This window comes from Siphateles boraxobius, unplaced genomic scaffold (assembly GCF_051911475.1).
Source record: "Siphateles boraxobius isolate OS27281-9 unplaced genomic scaffold, OSU_SipBor_1 77, whole genome shotgun sequence".
In the NCBI taxonomy this organism is placed as follows: domain Eukaryota; kingdom Metazoa; phylum Chordata; class Actinopteri; order Cypriniformes; family Leuciscidae; genus Siphateles; species Siphateles boraxobius.
This window is the reverse complement of record NW_027509205.1, coordinates 14951248-14973272: the sequence shown is the minus strand read 5'-3', so window position 1 is coordinate 14973272 and position 22025 is coordinate 14951248. Positions and strand designations below refer to the sequence as shown.

General features: G+C 35.3%; 2 protein-coding genes across 4 annotated transcripts in view; one reads left to right on the top strand and one right to left on the bottom strand.

Annotated features, from left to right (window-relative positions):
- Nucleotides 1-6124, top strand: part of itga5 (integrin, alpha 5 (fibronectin receptor, alpha polypeptide)) — a 53263-nt gene extending 47139 nt beyond the window's left edge. Inside the window, exons 27-30 of the mRNA XM_077218382.1 lie at nucleotides 1153-1266; nucleotides 2542-2643; nucleotides 2748-2870; nucleotides 4027-6124. Of these exons, the coding sequence (XP_077074497.1) occupies nucleotides 1153-1266; nucleotides 2542-2643; nucleotides 2748-2870; nucleotides 4027-4107 (420 nt within the window). The 3' untranslated portion in view covers nucleotides 4108-6124. The remainder of the gene's footprint in view (nucleotides 1-1152; nucleotides 1267-2541; nucleotides 2644-2747; nucleotides 2871-4026) is intronic.
- Nucleotides 6125-6234: 110 nt separating this feature from the next.
- Nucleotides 6235-22025, bottom strand: part of rapgef3 (Rap guanine nucleotide exchange factor (GEF) 3) — a 38501-nt gene continuing 22710 nt past the window's right edge. For 2 of the 3 annotated variants that reach the window (XM_077218384.1, XM_077218383.1), the window contains 22 exons: nucleotides 21411-21495; nucleotides 21257-21317; nucleotides 18743-18819; nucleotides 18468-18614; nucleotides 18274-18386; nucleotides 17138-17220; nucleotides 16773-16851; nucleotides 16504-16654; nucleotides 16134-16216; nucleotides 14439-14469; nucleotides 13041-13119; nucleotides 12778-12915; nucleotides 12519-12616; nucleotides 11269-11394; nucleotides 9831-10012; nucleotides 8750-8840; nucleotides 8261-8311; nucleotides 8096-8183; nucleotides 7923-7987; nucleotides 7777-7831; nucleotides 7276-7347; nucleotides 6235-7185 (listed from right to left, as the gene is read on the bottom strand). In XM_077218384.1, the coding sequence (XP_077074499.1) occupies nucleotides 7067-7185; nucleotides 7276-7347; nucleotides 7777-7831; nucleotides 7923-7987; nucleotides 8096-8183; nucleotides 8261-8311; nucleotides 8750-8840; nucleotides 9831-10012; nucleotides 11269-11394; nucleotides 12519-12616; nucleotides 12778-12915; nucleotides 13041-13119; nucleotides 14439-14469; nucleotides 16134-16216; nucleotides 16504-16654; nucleotides 16773-16851; nucleotides 17138-17220; nucleotides 18274-18386; nucleotides 18468-18614; nucleotides 18743-18819; nucleotides 21257-21317; nucleotides 21411-21495 (2074 nt within the window). In that variant the 3' untranslated portion in view covers nucleotides 6235-7066. Of the gene's footprint in view, nucleotides 7186-7275; nucleotides 7348-7438; nucleotides 7506-7632; nucleotides 7832-7922; nucleotides 7988-8095; nucleotides 8184-8260; nucleotides 8312-8749; nucleotides 8841-9830; nucleotides 10013-11268; nucleotides 11395-12518; nucleotides 12617-12777; nucleotides 12916-13040; nucleotides 13120-14438; nucleotides 14470-16133; nucleotides 16217-16503; nucleotides 16655-16772; nucleotides 16852-17137; nucleotides 17221-18273; nucleotides 18387-18467; nucleotides 18615-18742; nucleotides 18820-21256; nucleotides 21318-21410; nucleotides 21496-22025 lie in introns of those variants that run through there. The other variant, XR_013198318.1, reaches the window with a different exon arrangement.

The following is a 22025-nucleotide window of genomic DNA, read 5'->3' as shown; positions in this document are numbered from 1 at the left end:
AACTTATCGGCAAATAGTTTTTCTTGTTTTAACCATTAATCAACCTAAATAATTAATGTACATAAAAATTACAAATATATAAAAATAATACGTGAATATATTTACATCAAGTACACACACACACACACACACACACACACACACACACACACACACACACACACACACACACACACACACACACACACATTATTAAATTTTTTTATAATTGTACTCCATATATATATTTTTTTTATTTAGTATTTTTTTTATCTTATTGGCAAATAGTTTTTCTTGTTTTAACTTGAATAATTAATGTACATAATGATTTAAAATATATAAAAATAATACAGGAATATATTTACATATAAATCTAATTAAAAATGTTTATAATTATACTGTGTGTGTGTGTATATATAAATATAAATTATTTTTATTAAAAAAAAACTATTTGTAATATATATAATATGTAATATTATATTAAATATTAAATGCAGTACAAGAGCTTGGGGGGCCCATGTAAAGTTGGGGTGGTACCACTATAGGGAAATATGTATGTTCTGTGATCATTTTTTCCCACACCCTCCTAATGAAACGAATTTGATGTTACAGGGATCCGATGATGATCGTGGTAATGCACAGCTTGTAAAAACCAGTGAGCTAAATGTTATTGCATCTGTGGGTTGGAATGTGACTTCAGGCAACTGTAGGCAGGATTTTACAGTCCTGTGACTCTTCTAGTGATTTCCCACTAATTTAAAGCAGTCATTGCACAAGACGCTTACATTAGGTCCCTTGTCACTGCCGCTGGCCTGTGACGCTAATGTCTGTCCCATGGTCCCATCTCTCCATCCGGATCTTCACATTCATAATTATTGTTGGGTTTTTAATTAATGCTTGTGTCTCAAATGACAGCCAGGCATGCTTTTATGGTGATTTTATTTATTTCGGCCAGGAAATTTAACTTGCATGATATGTGTTTGTTTAAAGGGCTCATCCTTTATGGCATCATTACAATTCAGTGTCAATTGTTTATTTGAATAACTGCAGTTATGAAGGGTTTGTAATGAGTTATGACATGAGCTAAAATGCACTGTGATGAAATAGTTCTGTTAACTTCCATAAACTGATTATTAACTCTCTCCTCTGTTTTCTGTTGTTCTGATGTGCTAGTCTTGCTCCAGTGTGGATTGCTGGACTCTTACGTGTAACGTTGGCCTATTGGAGCGAGGGACGAGTGCCATACTGCATGTTCGCTCGCGAATCTGGGCAGAAACATTTATGGAGGTGAGCGGAAAACCCTAGTGCAAGCAGTCCAAAGCTGTCGTCTCTCTAGATTATTACTAATACTGCAATAAAAGCACGTACAAGTCTTATTTTAGACTCAAATAAGAGCTTGCATCCCTTTCAAAGTCTGCCCCATGATTATACTGGTTAAATTGATTATACTTTATAGTTTTTAATGTAAAGTGTGACTGCTTCCTGTGTGAGTGTCTGTCATGTATGTTAAAGAGAGTCAGATGATGTCTCCAAACAGGAGCTCTTTTGAGAGACGCCTTACACGCTCTCTGCAGTTCTAGCCAATACAAAGCTTATAAGTGAGTGCATTGAAAATGCATTAGGAGAAATCCTGAGAGCTCAGCGGATTGGAATGTCAGAGGGGTTTTGTGAGAACCAAAGCCAGAAACACTGGGATTCAGTGAAGCAATACCGCCCCCATCTGGATGCTAGTGGGATTGTTACATTAATGAAACTAGGCACATTTAAATTAATGCAGTTTTACGTGGTTACCAATTTTGTGTGTGTGTGTGTGTGTGTGTGTGTGTTTTGTATTTTCTCTTAAATTGTAATGTTTACATATTTGTTTTTAAAAAATAAAAAATTTAAATAAAAATATTATATTATTATATATGTAAAAAAATACACAATTATAATTGTACAATATACAAAACAAAACATTATTATTATTATTATCATCATTATTTTCTTATTTCAAAACATAATTGAGATTACTGATATTATCCAAAATGTATATTTATTTTCTACAATACCTAGACTTTTTGTTATTTCTTTCCTGAATTGGTGTTACATATGTTGTGTGTGTGTGTGTGTGTGTGTGTGTGTGTGTGTGTGTGTGTGTGTGTGTGTGTGTGTGTGTGTGTGTGTGTGTGTGTGTGTGTGTGTGTGTGTGTGTGTGTGTGTGTGTGTGTGTGTGTGTGTGTGTGTGCGTGAATCTTTGCATATATAAATTTATATTTTAATATATATTTTCTCTTAAATTGTAATGTTTACATATTTATTTTTTAAAAGCTATTGAGAATTAAAAAATGTAATATAAAAAAAAGTAAAAATACTAAATTACAGTTATACAATGTACACAATAAAATATTGTTATTAATAATATCATCATTATTATCATTATTTTCTTGTTTTATTTCAAAACATAGAGATTACTGATATTATCCATAATGTTTATTTATTTTCTGTAAAACCTAGACTTTAATTTTCGATTTCTTTCTCATATCGAGGTTGCAAATGTAGTTTTTGTGCTTTTATTTGCAGAATCCTTATAAAACCTTTATTCTGGAGTGCCTTGCTAGTTACAAAGTGGAAAAGATGCCATATGCCATTTTGCCCAAGGTGACTCCTAGCGGTGCTAAAAAGGTAAACTTTCTCATCTAATCTCATTCATGTTCATCACCAGACATAATCTATTTAGTTCTTATTTAAAATCATCCAGTGACGGTCATGTTTTCTCTGTTAACTAGTTGGTGACTCCTGTGGTCTGGAATAAGCCGGACAGTACATACGCTGTTCCTCTGTGGATCATCATTCTGGCTATTCTAGCCGGCCTTCTGCTGCTCGCACTGCTGATCTACGTCCTCTACAAGGTCAGTGTCTGCCATTTTGATTTCTAGCTCAAGATGGCTAATCATAAACAAATTATTTTCCTATGCAGACAAACAGGTTTTGCATCAATAGTAAAGTCATTTTAAAACATACAACTAATCATAAATGAACATGTAACTTTAATAAAGGGTCTAACTTGTAGCTAGTTCTAAATAAATGTTACCCTTTTATTCTAGAAGTAGATTGTTAACTAATTTGTATCTGTTGATGCCAGACTAGTTGACAATCATGAACAAATCTTAATCTTTGTAGGTAGGCAAGTCTCTAATTATAAGTTAAATACTATCCTATACATTAAGAAACACTTGTAACTTATAGCATAAATCTTATTCTTAGTCAGACTATCTTGTTACTAATCGTGAACCAATTCTTATTCTTCACAGTCGAATTGAATAAAAATTCTTTTCTTTCATGGAACTAACTTGTGGCTAACCATAAACTAAATTGTATCAACCATAGCTAAACTAGCTTGGAAACTAATCTATTGTAGTACGACTATTTATCTTTTGTAGTCGGGCTATTTTGTATCTAATCGTAAATCTTATTCTTAGACTATTCTAACTAAGCATAAACAAATTCTTATCAGTTATAGTAGGACTAATTTGTAAATAAATGTGAAAAAGTTCTTATCCTTCTTTGCAGGGTTATTATAGTTAACTAAAACTGAAAATAAAACTGTAAAAAAAACTTTACTTACTTTAAATAAAGTAAACTCGTTAACTGAAATCAAATATAAAAAAAAGATGTTACTAAAATAACTAAAACTAAAATAAAAATGTATAAATAAAACCCATATGGACATTAAAAAGAAAACCTATTAAAAATGACAAAAATACACAACAAAATCTATCTAAAATTAAATGAAAATGGAAAATAAAAAATTTTAAACTGAATCAAAATATTAATAAAAACTTCAATTGTATCTCAATTTGATTAAAATAATGCTACTTTGTTGGGCCAGCTAGTAACTAGTCGTAAGTTATTTCTTATTCTACGCAATAGGAATTTAATTTAACTATACATATATATATATATTTACAAATTTTGTTAGATGCAATTATTTGCGATTCATTGATTTGACCGCGCTCAATATAGCCAATCGTAAATGATTTTTTCTCCTCTTCTTGCCTCCTGTAGCTCGGCTTCTTCAAGAGAACTCCGTACGGCACCGCCATGGAAAAAGCCCAGCTCAAACCTCAGGCTGCATCCGAGGCCTAAACTACACAAGAGCATTCGGAGAACACGTCCCAAAGAATGTTCTTAACCAGAGCTCATCCAAAGAGAAGCTTTCTTGCTGTTTAACAAAGACTAAGACTAGACTGCAGTAGAGGAATACGGAGGAAAGATCACTGGATCTTCACTGTACTGCACTAGATGACGAGACCCTGAGGACTAAAAGCCAAATGAATGTTGACATAGTTTATTTTATCTTGTTGAATTTTCCTTGATGTGGGTTTCGATTTTTAACCACCACTTATAGCCAACCACTTACAAACAGTTTGGGTTGATTTTAACCAAAGCTCAGGTTCACTTGCCTTGCCCAGCAGCAAATGCTCAAGACACACACAACCTGCACTAACATTAAGAGCGTTTCGTTTTTTATCAATTTCACTTGGTTTTAAATTCGCAGTGTAGCATTTTTAGCGCGTTAATTCACTAAACACACACGCATGTTTGAACCAAAAAAAGGTCTATGCAGTATTTCACAACAAACCAAAAATACTGATACAGGTTTTGTTCATTTATTGTGTTTTGAAAGTGAGAATGAACCTTCATCATGGACCCTCATCTCCATTTACCTGCTGTCTTTTTTCCTCTTCTTTTTTTTTATGAAGACATTTTAAATGTTTTTATGTTTTGTCATGTGATTTCTATTGGAATGGGTTTTCACTTCGAAGGAGATGTTTTCAGCTCAGTCACCTCTGTATCTTCCAAAGAAAACAAGCCAAGCTGGTTTCACTCTCAGGTGATGGTGATCGAGTGACGCATTTCCGCGGAAAATATCGTCAGGATCCATCGCCGGAAGGCGTTTGTTCTTCCCTACTGAATGTCAGCCGTTTCTGTCCTGTTCTCTCGGTGGTACCGAGCGGCAACGTCGCCTTAAAAGTCATCTGGGAACACAACTGGATCCGCACCGAGTCTGTGAAACCTCACCAATGCCTTGAAGCAGAGCTGTGCTTTGCCATTACTCTAACAGACTCTTGGGCCAAAGAGCGGAAGGGTCGTCCCTCCAAACTTCTGTGGGTGAACGGAGAACCACTGTGGACTTGAACCGAGATTTCCGCAAATGTTGGTGCAAAATGAACTGAAAGCAAACCTCTTCCAAGGCAGCAGGCCTCATCCAGGGACTGAATGTTGAAATACGCCTGTATACTTTTTTGTTTTGTCCCTTTTGTGCGCGTGTGGATGTGAGGATATGAGAGATTTTTGTGGAGGGCCACAGTCAGTGTAGAAATGCCTGCGTACATCATGGTGCTGAAGTGGCGGGATCGGAATCTCCTGTTTCAGCGAGACACCTGGAAAGGGAAAGCAGCTGGAACTGTGGGATGCGTAGGAAATCTGTATGGAAGTGCAATATTGTTGTATTTTTTTTTTCCAAGTTCATTTCAAATTGTTTTTTCACGTGTATGTTTATACTATATTTTAGTAAAGTTCTCAGAAATAAGGATTATTTGAAGACAACACCCAGTTCGAGGGTTGAAATTAGCCCGGATGTTTAAAAAACTGTGTAGTGCTGTAGTCTAAAAATACAGAAACATGACTTAATTGCCAAAGAGATTTGATTGGTGAAATGTCAAATGTAAACTGCATTTATTGTATATGCAGGTTTTAGCAAGCAAATATTGTTGTTTGAATTGGTACACAACCAAAAAAACTGACACAGACACCAATTTAATCCTTCGTAATTTTTTTGAATCTCTTTTGTACATTTTCAAAAATTATTTATTCCTCCAAAAGTTCGATTTTAGCCTTGAGATTTTTGTATTTTAGGCGGGGGGAAACACTGGGTATGTCTTCATTTTTTGTTTCTATTTTTAAAAATGGCCCCAAACCCAGTTTGTGTTTTTTGAGTTGTAAATATGTTTGGTGAGGAGATTATTTTAATTTTCAGCTGATACTGATTTGACGTATTTCATCGCCCCATATTGGGGAGAATCAGAGGGATGTTCAAGTAATTATTTGTATTTACAGTTTGCATTTTAAATAAATCTTTCAGTTGTTGTTTTTTTTAAAATGATTTGGCATGATGGGGAAAATAATTTGTATTTGGGTTTTGATAGTGGATACTTGGTGCATAAACGCACAATATATTTTAAACCAAAAAAAAAAAGAAATAGCAACACAAATGTTCAATAATTTATTTATAAAAAATAAACACTTCATTAGAAAAAATGCATAAGATATATATTTTCATATATAATGTCTACAAAACTGTTTGTGCTCTCTTCATAGTATTTTGGAGTCATTTGGCTTTTATATACAGCAGCTAGTGATAATCTGTACAGTCTGTTCGCCGGTGCTTGCTTGCTATGAAATTCAAAGGTTAATATTCAAAACAGGCCATAATACTGTTACATAGGGAATGAGTGCTGAAAAACCACAGATTTATTGAAAAAACTATGCATTTTTGTGCATTAGTTTTCTATGATCCAGAGGTTTAGTCTATTATTCCGCTTACACCATAGTTAGCGCATACAAAAGTCTATATAATGTTTATTAACTAAGACATTTTTCAGGGTTTTGTCCCTAAAACAACTTCTTTACCCCACTTTGTTTCTACAACACAGCCTAAGTCAGTGTTGCTAATTTGGAAAGAATGTGGCGAAGAGACGTAGTCAGAATCAACATGCTCATTCTATATATATATATAAGAATAAATAACAGTTAATGCCAGCAGCACTGAAGTGTAATTCTTTGCTCATGGTCTAGTATGTCAGATACGGCCCAAACAGTCACAGCAATCAGATCAGAAACACTTCTGATAAGGCATCAAAAGGAAATGTCAGCATTTTACCAGCCAATGCAAGGCTTATCACAGTCCACGCAGCACTGACTTAACAAAGTGTGCGATAATTTACACCAATTAACCACACATAAGGTGATCATGGATTCCCTCAGTCATTTTTTCTCCAATATGGAGCAGGACGGACTGAAGAAAAGCAGTCTTTGCGGTGTGTCAGCGCTCTATGGCTCTGGAGAGCTGAGTTAGTTTCTTCTGATTGTCGATCACTTTAAGGTTCTGGATGTACAGTCTTACATTGGTTGCACTGCGCAGGGTCAAGGACTGCTCTGAATCTACAAGATATGAGAGGGGGAAATCAAATGTATGCTGATGTATTCCACTCTGCTTTTGAAATCATTTTTGAGGTAAAATAAACAACATACATGTTGATATTCGTATAGCTTGGGCATCCAAGAACATTCTCTCGGTCAAGCCTTTCTGTGGAGACGAAGGCACTGCAAAAGCACAACAATGACAGAATATCTCTTAGTCGCAGAGTTCAGATTAGAATTATTAGTTAAACGACATGAGGGGAAAATAATTTACCCAAAAATGAAAATTCTGTCATTTACTCTCCCTCATGTTGTTCTAAACATGTATGAGTTTTTTTCTTCTATTGAACACAAAAGTAGATATTTTAAAGAATGTTAATAACCAAACAGTGCCATTGAGTTCCTTGTATTTTTTTTTCTTCCAATGGCTGCTGCCAACTATTTGATTACCGGCAGTCTCTAAAGTACCTTCTTTTGTGTTCAACAGAAGAAACTCGTACAGGTTTGGAACAACTTGAGGCCGAGTAAGTTATGACAAAGTTTTCATTTTTAGGTGAATTATCTCTTTAAACTGTGGCGTCCTCTGATCCACTCCACTAGGGGGAGCCGTACCGTAAGGCTGGCTTCGACACTCTCGAATCATCTTCAAAGTCCTGGCTATCATGCGCTGAAAATAAGGTAAAAAGCACATGTTAAGCATGGAGTTTAAATTTAAAGCATTATTTCAATTAAATGCAATACTCTAACCACAAACTCACCATTTTCTCAAAATTGACCAGTTTATCAGTGTAGTTCTGGTTTCCCTCATGGATAAACGTCATATCTGTACAGGGAAATAAGTAGGTGATATATTAAGTTGATGATTAAGTTGACTGCTATCCACCAAATAGTCATGACATACATGGTAAGTAATGTCAATGAGATTCAGTACCTTTAAGCAGCAGAGGCATGAAGGGAATGTACGGAGGGCTGAGTTTGGCTACAGCCAGCCTATAGGCCCTGTGGTTACGAGATGGATCCTACAACACATAGATGATTACTTTTCATAGAGTACATAGACATATCTTGACAAAACCATGTAATCATTTGCTCTTACCATCAGTCTTTCATATGCACAGTAGACCCTCTTGGTTTTGTTTGGGAGTCTCTGATCATTAAGAAAATAAACAGCAATATTTCAAGTCAAGTCATTGATTTGCATAGAGCTCTTCACACAACACACTGTTTCAAAGCAGCTTTACAGAAAATCGTGATGTTAATGCTCATAATATCTTCATGTCTATCTTCTAGATGCATTTAGAAGATTAGAGCTGGTTGATAATATAGTTTACATTTTGCAATGATATTAAGTTGAGATTTGCTATATTGGCGTAAGCGAGTTCACTATGTATGTGGGTAAAGTTGGACATACATATTCAGAGCTGGGTGATAATATGCTATAGTTACATTCGTGAATGCATTTAAATGATTGGTCTTTCGATATGTGTTATTGATCACTGCAAAAAATGTTGATGCTGGTATTTTACACAGAAATAAAACAACAAAAGATTATTTGTCTAGACTAAGAGAACATACTTGTCCTTACCTCCCATGTCTTATTGAGCCTCTGCACTGCACTGTTACTGAGGCCGAACATCACTGCAAAAAATGAGTTCAGGTTCTTCTGCTCTTTTAAACTGAAATAGATCAAATCATTGTACAATGTTTGTTTCACTGTAAATTATTGGTGGTATGATATTACAAAACTCGTTATTTGTCATGTGAACGGCTGGAATATTAGAATATTTTGGCTTCCCCTAGTATTCACAAATGGGCATGCGCAATAAAAATGGTCATGAATTAAAGTCACCTTAAAATGGAAAATTCTTTTTTTAATGGAATATTGGAGTGTTTATTATTAATGATTCATCTGTGCACACAACACACATCATTATTTTATTTATGTACCCTCATAATCTAATCAAAATAACTTCCCCTCCCTCTTGCATCATCTTCTCTTCTCTGATGATGCATTTACTGGCGTGAGGGCGGGACATCTGTCACTCACATGACATCACAGCAATAGCAAACCACAACCATCAAATCAATTCCCAGTGGATAAAATCAAGTCCCGCCCCTACATTTTTTTTCTTGTTCTAGAAGCAGAATATTCTCGGATATTCATAACAAAACGGAAGAAAAGACTATTGCAACTTCCGTTTCATGTTGACTTTAACAAAAACAATTTTATTATAATTTTTTTTACAAATAAATATAATGTATTCAGAATTTTGAGTCATTTTTATGCTTTTTAACATAACCAATCATTATTAAATAATAAAAAATGCTGTAAACAGCATATTGTATACTATATATATTTTTTGCATTTATTACTTACATATATTGGTATAATTTGTACATACTATTCTACAAATGCTTTAGCTGTAGAGCTGCAAAACACAAAATCAACACAAATAGTTTGTTTAAAGATTATGCGAATTAATGGATTCAGTGAGTCAAATTGATGTCATGAAGCTGAACTTATGCAATAGTATGACTATGACGTAAAGAGAGACTATTGTAATAGCATTAATGATTAAACACTGACAGATGTGGAATATCCTCCACTAGTGTGTATGCCGTACTGTATGGCAGCCGATCGTCTTGTGAATTGCTATTGTACTCACACAACAGCCATCTTGATGAACTTCTTCAGTAGTATGGCTCTCTTGAGCAGGTCCTCACAGAGACACAGCTCAGTCACCACCCAGTACTGAACCTCGTTGAAGCGACGGACAAACCGCTCGAGGTTAGCCGTAGTGGCTCCTGGGAACTTTTCCCGTCCGAAAACGTAGTAGACCAGCTCTACCTGTAGTACAGCAAACTATCTTTACTATCAACCCTTATTAAATTAAAATGTCCAATTTAATTAATTAAATATTTTTATGTAGAGTACATAGTATGTCGATAAATATATTCTATATTTGTATGTGGTAAGTTGAGACTTTGCTTGGCAACTACTGTTTATTTTTATTAATAAAATGTGTAAAAATATATATTTTTTTCATTTAATTGCTAACTTTTTAATTAACTTTTTATTACTTTTCCAACCAATTTTTCCACTTCACGCTGTGCCTAGTTTTATAATATCATACATATATGATATAATATCATGTTAAATATATATATATATATATATATTTTTTTTTTTTTAATAAATGCTGTTCTTTCTATTCATCATTGAATCCTGAAAAAAATTGTCACGGTTTCCACAGCAACATTAAGCAGCACAACTGTTTTCAATATTGATATTCATAATAATAAGAAATATTTCTTGAGCACCAAGTCAGCATATAGAATGTTTTCTGAAGGATCATGTGACACTGAATACTGGAGTAATGATGCTGAAAAATTAGCTTTTCCATCACAAAAATAAACTAGATTTTACAAAACATAAAAAAAAGATTACGTGTAATAATATTACACAATATTATTGTTTTTACTGTATTTTTGATCACATAAATGCAGCTTTGGTAAGCATTAGATACTTTTTTTCCCAAAACATTAATAAAATCTTACTGACCCCAAACTTTTGAACACTAGTAATATATTTAACAAGAAATGTAAACAAAACAGATTAATAATTGTATTTTTTTCCCATTCATAAACTATTTGTTCTTCAACTAAACTATTAGTAGAACTCTACAAGATGAGAGTTGCTTTTATCTGTTCTGTACTTGTTTCAGGTGAATTTTGGATGTTTTTGATTGTTCTGAATGTAAAACAAATAGTCATTGAAATGACACGTGTCCACTTCACTTCCTTGCATTCATCTGATATTTACTTATGCAGACGTCAGATATTTGTTTACCCAGCAGGTGTAAGTCAGGCGTGTGATTCAGACGGCTCGGCTGTAAAATGTTTCAATGACTCGTTCTCTCTGACATGTTTGATCCTCGAACGGATACCGTGACATTTATGTCTGTGTGAGATGCCAAGTACACACTGATATTTACAGCATTATGTCATAGAAGCATCACACTGATGTAACTGAAAGCTGCCATGAAAAAATGTAATGAATTTTGCTGTGCCAGTGACTAATTTGTGTGTTGGTTTGGCTGTTACCTCATGCATGGCCATGAAGAGCTCCCAGTCGTAGCTGGTGTGCTGACTGGCCATGTCCTTGGAGCACATCTGCTCCAGAGTGTCCATGGTGCTCTTCTCTGGCACCAGCTGGTCGTGCACGGGGGTCTGTCAGGGGTAAAACACACACACACACACACACACACACACACACACACACACACACACACACACACACACACACACACACACACAAACCCACCGCATTTTTATATTTTCAAAAAACATCACTTAGTATGATTTATAAGCTGTTTTCCTCATGGGGATCAAAAAATGTCCTCACAAGGACAAGGATTTTGGCCATCTTTGCGGGGACATATTGTTTCCCATTTCCCATTTTGGAACTATAAAAATATAAAAACTAAAATTTGTATTTTAGAATTTTATCTTTTATTTAAGATAGTCTTGTTCAGTAATTACATAATATATTGATTATTTAATCAAGTCAAATTGCATCAATCAACATTAGCTGAGAAAAGCATCCCCCCCCATACAATAATATAATTTGAAGACATTACATTATTATGGCAAAATGATTTAATGGAACACTATCTTTAGAAGTCAATATATTATGGTATGGAGTATAGACCACTTTTATAATATTTTTATGGTGCTTTTGTGTCCTTTTTGAAGCTCAAAGTCAAGTAAAGATTTATCTGTCCACACCATTTTGTTTGTTTTTTTATTCATGTGCCCTCATAATCTTTAATCAAAATAACTTCCCCTCCCTATTGCAGCAACATATCTTCTCTGATGCCGTTTACTGGCGTGAGGGCAAGTCCATGACATTAGATCGACCAATAGCAAACCACAACAGTCCAACTATTTGATCAATTACCGGTGGACCAAATCAAGTTCCGCCCTACATTGTTTCTTGTTTAAGAAGCGGTTTCACTTGGGTATATGCCACAATAGGGAATAAAAGACTATATCCAAAGTATCCAAAGTCAGCGTTTCATTCCGACTTTAAAACTTTTAGTCCCCTCTCATTATAATTGCATATCATAAACAAATATTACATGAAAAAAAAGTTCCTTTGGATGAAGTAATTATTTAAATCTCTAAGAAAAAAATACAAAAACATTTTATAACTAGTTTAGCAAAGTTTCAAACTATGTAAATGCACAGAACAATAAATTTGTCACAGTTTATGTATATTTACAGCTGACTTGTATGACTAGAGTGAGGATCTTTTACTGTGAATCAGCAATAATTCTGCTGGCATCTCTCACCAGTTCTTCCACTTGGCTGGCAGAGCAGAGGAAGAGCCTCTCGTTCACTCCTAAAGAGGCAGACACTGCCGTGGTCTCTAGCTTGAGCTGGACTCTGTCTGCAAGAAGCAAAGCAGAAGAAACTTTGATCACATGAAAACTCTGATCTCTTAGGTAGGACGAAAACTAATATTGACTTCAATCTGAAACTGTAACAGTAACAGTTCTGGCACGGTCAGAGGAAACTCTGAAGCCAAATCATCTGAATCTCATAGCTCACCTCCCGAGGAATTCATCTTGACCAGCACATAGTTTCTCTCAGGATCCACTAATGTAGTCAAGATGTCATTCACTGAAGCATCGACTGGCAGCATCACAGTGACAGGCTTATGATCCGGTTTAAAGATCTCATACAAGACTGCAAACGGACAGTTGAACAAATTTCATTAGGAAAATTCCATTTTGATTAATGCGAGCAATTTCACATGGATAATATCCTTGTTTTATCTTCTCTTTGTATCATGGGTTTGTACATTTACAAACCTTTATCTTGAGCTTTAATCGACCTTAATTTTCCCACTGGCTCTTCGTAAGCGGAAAACCAATCAAACTTTTGGTTTAGCTGAAACAAACAGATGATGATATTGGATATTAGAGCTTGCAGGGCTTCAAAGGGCGGTTTTCAACATGTGTAGAAAGACTGTGTGTCTGAAGTACATGGACAGCATTTATGATCTCGGGTATGATGGATTTTCTGTGCCTGAGAAAATAAGTGCGGTTCTTATTCCAAGAATTTGAGGAATCGGACACAAGATCAGGTATCAGTGAAGGATGGTCAATATGGCATTTTAAAACCATTTGTTAGGATGCCTTCCTACTAGTTCCTACTAGTATGTTTTACAGTACTGCTCTACAGTGTTTCCTACAGAATTGTTTTACATACACACACTATATATAAACAATACCACATCACACAGGTGGTGGGAAGTAATTCTTAATGATGAAACTGATGTGTTTAAAAACGATGATTAATTTAGCAACAGAACAAGTAAGTGATTTAATCAATAATTCGCTCAAAAGGGATTTTTTTCCAAAATACTTATTCGTTCAGGAACAGAACGTCCTGTAAACCCTAACGCTCAACGCTTGGTTTGAGAAGGGTAAACTTAAATTAAACAAATTAGTTCAAACAAATTTACATTTATGAGTTTAGAACTTTCTTTTTCTTTTGAGTTCACAAAACTGACACATTTCAAGTAATCCGAATTGTTTCATTGTTTTGAGTTTAATGAACTTGTTTCTTTTAATTTAGACAAACTTAAAGTTAACTGAAACTGGGCTGGGATTTGAGCATTTACTGAATTAGCTAGTTAAACATAGCTTACTCAAATATTTCATGTTAAGAGCAATTCAAATGTTTGAGTACAGAATAAAAATATGCAAGTTCAGCTTACTTAAACTTTTCTTAAACTTTTTATTTTTTTAAAGTGATTTCCTTTGCATACTCTGCATACATTGCAACTCAAATTCACAACTAAGGTAATATGCAATTTTTCTTAATGCTGTTTTTTTTAAGTGTAAGCAGTGGGGAAAAATGATGTTAATTGTATATTAAAACTATATGTATTGTTGTACATATATGTAATTGTTATTTAAACACCTGTTCCCAAATACAGTGCAAACTATAAAACGGATGGCTGGGTTTTATTTGACCATGGATACAGCTGACCTACTTTTAGTCTACAATTCAATGCTCTGTCAGAAAGGGATTTACTTTTGTTTAGTTCTCTGAATTTGTCTAAAGACCTCTGGCCACAGAGATGTTGACTTTTCCACTGGAGAGTCGCTTTATTATGCTGTGTCATAAAGTAAGTAGGATTTATTGGTTGGTCTCTTATCGCTGCAAGTTTCACATTAGACTAAGAAACCAGTGCCTCTTACCTTTGTCAGAGTGTGACATCCATTCTCGGTTCTGTAAGGAGTATAATAGGAGTAATGTAGGATTAAATAGAGGTTTGATGACATACAGTAGAAGACTCAAGAGTATGGTGTGGACTTTAAAAAAGCAGGTCAAATAAAGATTAAGTATGGTATTTATTTTATTATTTGATGACATCAACTTCAAAGTGTGAAGTGCAGTAATAACGCAAACACTGGAAAAATAACTTGACTTTGAAGCACAGTCGAACCATAATCATCTGTCAGAGGTCAAATCATAATGTAAGAGACCTGATTGTGGTCATTTTGACTAAATATATTTCTGTCATGACAACTCTTGGGAGTGTTTGGCATGGTAATGGATATGACAATGTGGCTATGTCTAGTATAGGTGGAATAGATCTGATGCTGCTGGTTATTGCCGCTGCAGAGCAAATACGGGACTTGCTACTTGCAATACATACATGACACGCTGCTGTGAGCAAGTAAGAGACGCTGATGCTGTACAAAATAGCATACATGAATTACCCGCAGTAGATCTATACAGGTGGAGCTGGGGAAGGTGGAGGGTTTCTGAAAGCGTGCTGCACTGCTAGAGCAAATGCTGACCAAGGCTGCATTTACACTGCAAATCTTAATGCACTGATCCGATCTTTTGACCATATCCGATTTTTTGGCCCGCATGTTTACACTCACTTTAGACAGGAATTGTATCTGATAGCCGTGTTTACATTAATTCCCACCCAATATAATTTTCGGTGGTCTTTCGGACCCTGGTTTTGAATGGCTGTGAAATTAAAATTATTTATATAATTCATGTCGGGTGGTCATGATTATTTTCCAGCATGGACAAGATAACAGCTGTCATGACTCATGAATGTTTTGCAGCACAAAATCTGACGGAACAGTTATATAGTCAAAAAAAACGAAATAATTTTCGTTTATGTACAGTTCAGAATTCTGAAGTGAAATAAAGTAGCCCTGTAATGAATTCAAATGAAATAACCAGAGAGCGAGAGAGAGAGCGCGCACGATGAGGAACCTAATATTGAAGCTTGTTGGTCATTGCTGAGAAATATAATGTAGCTTTCAGCAGTGAAGCGGTTTTATTTATAAAAGTCACAGGCAGAGGTTGAAAACCAGCTCCTGAATGTTTCTGTGTTCGCGCAATTTCTTTTCTTTAGTTTCCACCTCAATAAAAAGCTGTGAGCGAGCGCACACAGGCACGTCTGCCTCATAACACAACATTAAAAAGTTATCTTTGTGAATAAATGTGTCATCCTCGCCTTGTGGAATTGGAATTCAAAGGGGAATCGGAAATGCGTGTTTAGACGTAGGTCGGATGTTCAGATATCCGATATGTATCTGATTTAAAACCACATTTGGAAGTGGCTCAGATCAGATGCGGAAAAATCGGATCTCGAGCGGATTTTTGTGTTTACAAGTGTGCAACAAATTCCGATCTGTGTCAGATGTGAGTAAAAGATTGGATTTTTTTGTGCTAGTGTAAACGCAGCCCAATAGCCAAAGCTCAATGGCTACTGATACAGTAGGAACCAATCAGCTGTGCCCTATAGAGAATGATGTGATTGCAAGCAGCCTGCACCATCTAGAGTTTCATGACAGAACTGTATCTGTATCTGCATTTGCACATGCAGGTGTACAAATGTAGGCTACATTGGCAAATGTTTTACTTACATTTTTGTCTTCCTTCTGTCCCTCAGTTGTTCTTTGAGCATGCTGGAAAGTCTTGAGTCAGCCATCACCCCCTCCCTGAATTTCTATCATAAAGTCATAAAGATGGAGCTATTTCACTTCAGGTTATGACATTGTTGATTAATATTTTTCCAGCATTATGTTACCAGAAAAGCCATTTCAGAGGCAATTTTTTTATATATAATTATAATTATTTTTTAACAACAACATGAAATAAGCCCTAGCACATTCATTAAAACAGCAATACAATGATTGGTTTTGATTTAATGAAATACAGTGCTATCAAAATCTTAACTTGTGAAATGTAAAAATGAAATGAAAAATGGTACACCAGCATTTAACCCATTTTTACCTCTAGGAATTCAAAGGCCACAGGATTGTCCCTCAGTAAGAAACCATACAGAGCCACCCAATGACCCACCAGTTTCACAACCTTTTGCTTGGTGTTGAGGGCATACGCTGCCTTCTCCAGGTCTGAGCCTTCTGATGGCTCCGCTTGGTAGGTGCAAATGCAGGTTAAGGAGTGAAATTTGACCAAAAAATTATAATAAATATAACAATAACAACACAGAAATATCAAAATGAAGCAGATTGTCAGTTTTTCCTGTAGTAGAAGGATATTGATGCTGGAGGGCCGCACAGAGCTGACTGTAGGGCATGAAGACTGGATGCGTTAGGAGGAAGTCACTTACACTGGGATCTGTAGAAGCACAAAACAGACTCATAAACCACATTAACAAGGACTTGTTTAATTGGCAGAGCTGTGCTGAGAAACCCAGAACAATTTGAATCATCTGACTGCTGGTTTTAAATGGATGCATAAACACCAAGTGAACAGGAATGTTTTGGTCTCTCCCTGAGTCCCTTTTTCTGCAATGCGTCTGTGGTACATAAGTGAACTCAAACAAACAAATCCTAGATTTCTATTTTTTAAGTTTTATTTAGCTTAAATGTTACACAAGTTACAAACCATGGATCTGCCATACCTATAAAATCACTGGTTTCCAGTTTAATCGTCTCCAGCATGTGTTCTAGGATCTTCTCTGGCGTTCCTGACATTACTGTGTACCTGTGAGAGGTGGATAATTCAAATCGATAATTAGGTGTCCTCCATTTCCATCATTCATAATTGGTTTAATGCACTTGAAATCAAATAATAGTGATGACTAATTATTTAGCTTGCATTTCATTGTACAATAGCACTTCTGTAGGTGAAGTATTTACATGAATCACCTACAGTGGTTGCACTTTCACTTCAGACGTTTTTTAAATGTGGACTGCTTTACCTAATCTGGATATTTATTATTCAGGGCTCGTTTTACTTGCTGATTTTATATAAAGGGTTTATGAAGATGTATTTGAATTGGCTGATTTAATTTACTCACGTGCATGCTAAAATAGGCTTAATGCTGTGAGTAGATATTATCATAAATTAAATAAATGCAGTTCAAATTAGTAAGTAATTGTTTTTATGAAATCATCTGTGCAAGTTAAAATCTGTTATTTTTTTATGTTGAAAGGGGTTTCTGGCTTGGGCTAAAACATGGACACACAGTTTTATGAACTATCGTGAAAAAGTTTGGGGTCAGTAAGATTTTAAAAAAAGTATACTTATATTCAGCAAGGATGCATTAAAATGATTAAGAGTGACAGTAAAGACATGTATAATGTCTGAAATAATCCTGAAACAAAAATATTAATCAGCATGAATATTGTTTTTATTATTGATATTGATAATGATAATAATAAGCAATATTTCTTGAACAGCAAATCAGCATATTAGAATGATTTCTGAAGGATCATGTGACAGCTTTGCAACCACAGGAATACATTACATTTAAATACTAAACAATATTATTTTTTACTGTATTTTAGTCAAATAAATGCAGCCTAGGTGAGCATAAGAGACTTAAAGTTGAAAACCATTTTTAAAAAAACATATCGACACCAAACTTTTGAATGTTAGTGTTTGCTGTAATAATAAGAATAAAAAATGAAGTGTATAATTTTTATGCTCAAATAGTTTTTACATTAAATTTTAACACAAAAAAAATTACAACTTTGGCTTCAATTAAATCATTGAGATGTGCAATTTAGTACATAATTTGACAGAATCATTTACTTGTTGCTGCTTGCTGATCCTCCCTGATAGGTGGACTCCTGCGCCGAGCTCTTCTCGAGGACCAGAACCACTTTACCATGTTCCTCCAGGCGGACGGTGTTGGCCTCGACATCCTGCAGTTAAATTCAGGTTATAGATTACCATAGATACACATCCGCACATGCAGATGCTTAGGCTATGCACACAAAACCTACCTTAAGGATACGTATAAAGTCCTGCTTGTCCACCCGCAGGAAGTGACAGTTGTCCTCTCGTAGGATGATGGTGGCAGAACGAGGGGCGTCGTTCACCAAGGCCAACTGCCCAAAGTCGTCTCCCTCATGGAGCGTGGTCACCAAGCCCTGTGTGACACATATACACAAGATCATCTTTCCTTAAGAGGAACAGTATGAATAAACGCAAACAATGTATCTATATTTTAAACTCAATGACTTCTTAAGGTCACTCAGCTGAAGTTAAATGGTTCTACCTTGCCGTGTGTGATGACATTAACAGAGCCTCTCCAGATGATGTACCAGGAAGTCCCTTTGTCCCCCTGACTGAACACTGACATAAACACAAACACATTACATTGTATTCTTATAATAAACACAAACTTATCCAAAATTGCAACTAGGGCTGTCAGGATGTTAGATTTTTCACACCACGGTTATTGTGGCCAAAGTAATTCACGATATCGATATATCGCAATATCTATAGAAACCATGAGGGAAAAAAAGTCAAATCAGTCAAATTAATTTTTACTTTGTTTATTTAATTTTTCTTTTTTTGCATTTTTACTTCTTGTGTTCTCAATATTTTAATGCAATTTTTTGTGAAGTAAGACAAGCATGTGAAGTATATCTGGTTTCAAACTGGAGCGAAACACTGTCTGAATGTTTCCTGAATAACTGAAAAGCTCTTAAACCTATTGTTGCGCCGGTGCAAGTCATGCAGATTTGAACAAAACAAAACAAGTGCAAATACAAAAATACGAAAATAAGACGAGCAAAGAAAACAGAGTATTTAATAATCACCCTTTTATTTAAACATATGAAAACAGAAACCCGCTGTTAACAGGTTAGTCACATTTCCCATTCCATGACTAGTAAAATAATCGCAATTTACTCTCTGTAAAATAGCGTAATCCGCAGGGTGATGGACACGGAGATGGGTAAAAAGGTTGATGGCTACACATTCTGCAGATTGGGTTTAAGGGGGTCGCACACCTGACGAGAAGCGTAGCTCTGCGCCGCGCCGCGTGAAGCACACCGGACGCGCACTTTCTCAGTTCATGGCCAGCAATATTGTTCTGCTTAAAACCTCAACTGGCGCTGGAGTATACGTGTCATGTTATCATAAAAGTCCTATTCATTTTAAACATTGCGGTTATCGCCAATACCGGTATACTATTGTCACACTCTAAATTAACACGATGTCGATATTTCAAGCTTTGAATATCACGATTATCGTTAATACCGGTATATTGCGACACCCCTAATTGCAACTAAGCTTGCGGAGCAGAGCGAGCGTTTTCAGTTAATTCCATAGGAATGACGCACCATCACTCGTCTCATTCGCTCTGATTAAATCATTCCCACAGGTTTCGTGCTCACACCAAAAGCACGTGCACCAATTAACTATTAGTGGCGCTCACATACAGCTGCCTCTCAAACAGCTCACGAGTATCAAATTGACTTCTTTTTCATGGCTTAATGCGCTTAAACAGTCAAATACATACATTATGTCAAAATGGCCGTCTTGCTGAGTATTCAGGTAAATACATTCGGTTTGTAGCGTAGAAGAGAAAGAAAATGCATGTTCTGTGTAACATTACATTGGATCCGTGCTTAAGCTCTTAAAGTGACAGCAGCCTAATAATCCTGCTGCTGTCTGTCCTCAGTGAACAAAAGACAAAGAGAAAGTCACTCTTTGCTCTTGACTGAATAACTTTTGTAACTTTAATTGTAAGTATTAATCTGTATTTAATTTGTACAATGCAGACTATCCTTTGTTATTTCACATTTGATTACTTTCATTTCTGTGGTATTTCTTTCATGAATACTACTCACATGAAAAAATTAAAGCTGCGTTTATTTAATTTGTCTCTTGATTCTACTGTATTTATTTGTGCTATCATTTGCGATTTGTTGATTTTTCTGATTTTATTACTGTCTGTTTACTTATCTTTTTTGTCGATTTAGATCAATGGTTCAAATAAAGCCTCCCTGTTATGTGTGTAAGCTGTGTGTTGCAACAAAATTACCCAAAGTATCAAGATTATGAGATAATAACAAATCTCTGTATGGCAGTATATATGGCAGTTTTCTCCGTGTTATTGAAAAATCAATATTCCAGTAGAAATTCCAGGAGATAAAATCAAGACTCATCCTACATTTTTTTTATCTTGTTGAATATCCTGTTTCACTCAGCAGTATGTTCCATTATAGAAGAAGAATTTGGTTTTATGTTTCATAAACCCAATTAATACTGACAAATGAAAATATCCATGTCTGAGTCCACTGGATCCATTTAAAAGTAATTTAATCTTCATATCAGAATGAAACATGCATCATTAATATGCTTTAAAAAATAAATAAAATGAATCCAAATAAAATAATCTACAATAATATGAGTTTATGAAATTTGACAGATTTTAAAAGTGAGAATAAACTATCCTATTGGATATTCATCGGTGTCTCTGCTTCCTACTCGTGCTATTGACTATGCATGAATGACACGCCAGACGTGCTGTAAGTGCTTTCTGTTTTTCCTTTGTCTCTCAGTTTGCTGATTTCACGATGTCAATCATCCAATTCATCACGTAACAAGGGAATTACACAATAAAATTATTTAATCGTCTAATTCACATGCTGTTTGCTATGTTGCCTAACCAGAAAGTTTGCAGCTCATTTTTACTCTGGCTATGCGCTAATTCAATATTAGCAATGTTCCTTTATCCCGCCCACCATTAATGAAATGTCATCATTGCTTTCATACTCACAGACTGTTCCTGCCTTGGCATGGCTTTCAAAAACCAGCACTGCTGCCAGCTCCTTCCGAACCTACGGGAAAGAGTGAAGGATAAAAGAAACGAGGGATGAATGAAAATTTTTTGTGTAAACAAACTTGACGGCTGTCAGCGAGTGTTAACTCACAGATGTAGATAAGTGGGCCACAGCTTTGATGTGCAGAAGTTCTTCGTAAATAACTTCCAGATCATCAGGACTTCTCTGGTTCGGGCTAAGACATGGACACACAAATTATTACACACAGACATCTTATGCTGTTTATAATAGAGATTAAACGTGAAGTGTTTCTACTAGAATTCTCCTATCCCAGCGTAATATGTAGAAACAACTATAACAGTCACAAAATTTGGCATGGGAAACTTAATTTGTACTTGATTTTTAAAGGAGTCTGACATTAGCATGTTGCTAAGCTAATGGACACTTTATATAACACTTTATTCCACTTTAGACATTCTACTAACTATAAGTAACTTTGCAACTACATGTCAAATAACTCTCAGAGTATTAATAGACTGTCTTCTTAATATCTGGTAAAACTATATTTTGATGGTTCCCCAACAGACATTCTACTAACTGTAAGGAACTTTGCAACTACATGTACATTTTTTCTACTAACTCGAACACTAACACTTAAAACTAACGGCCAACTAACAGAAAACTAAGGGTTAATTGACATGTAATTGCAAAGTTACATATAGTTAGTAGAGTGTCTAAAGTGGACCATCGAAATAAAGTGTAACC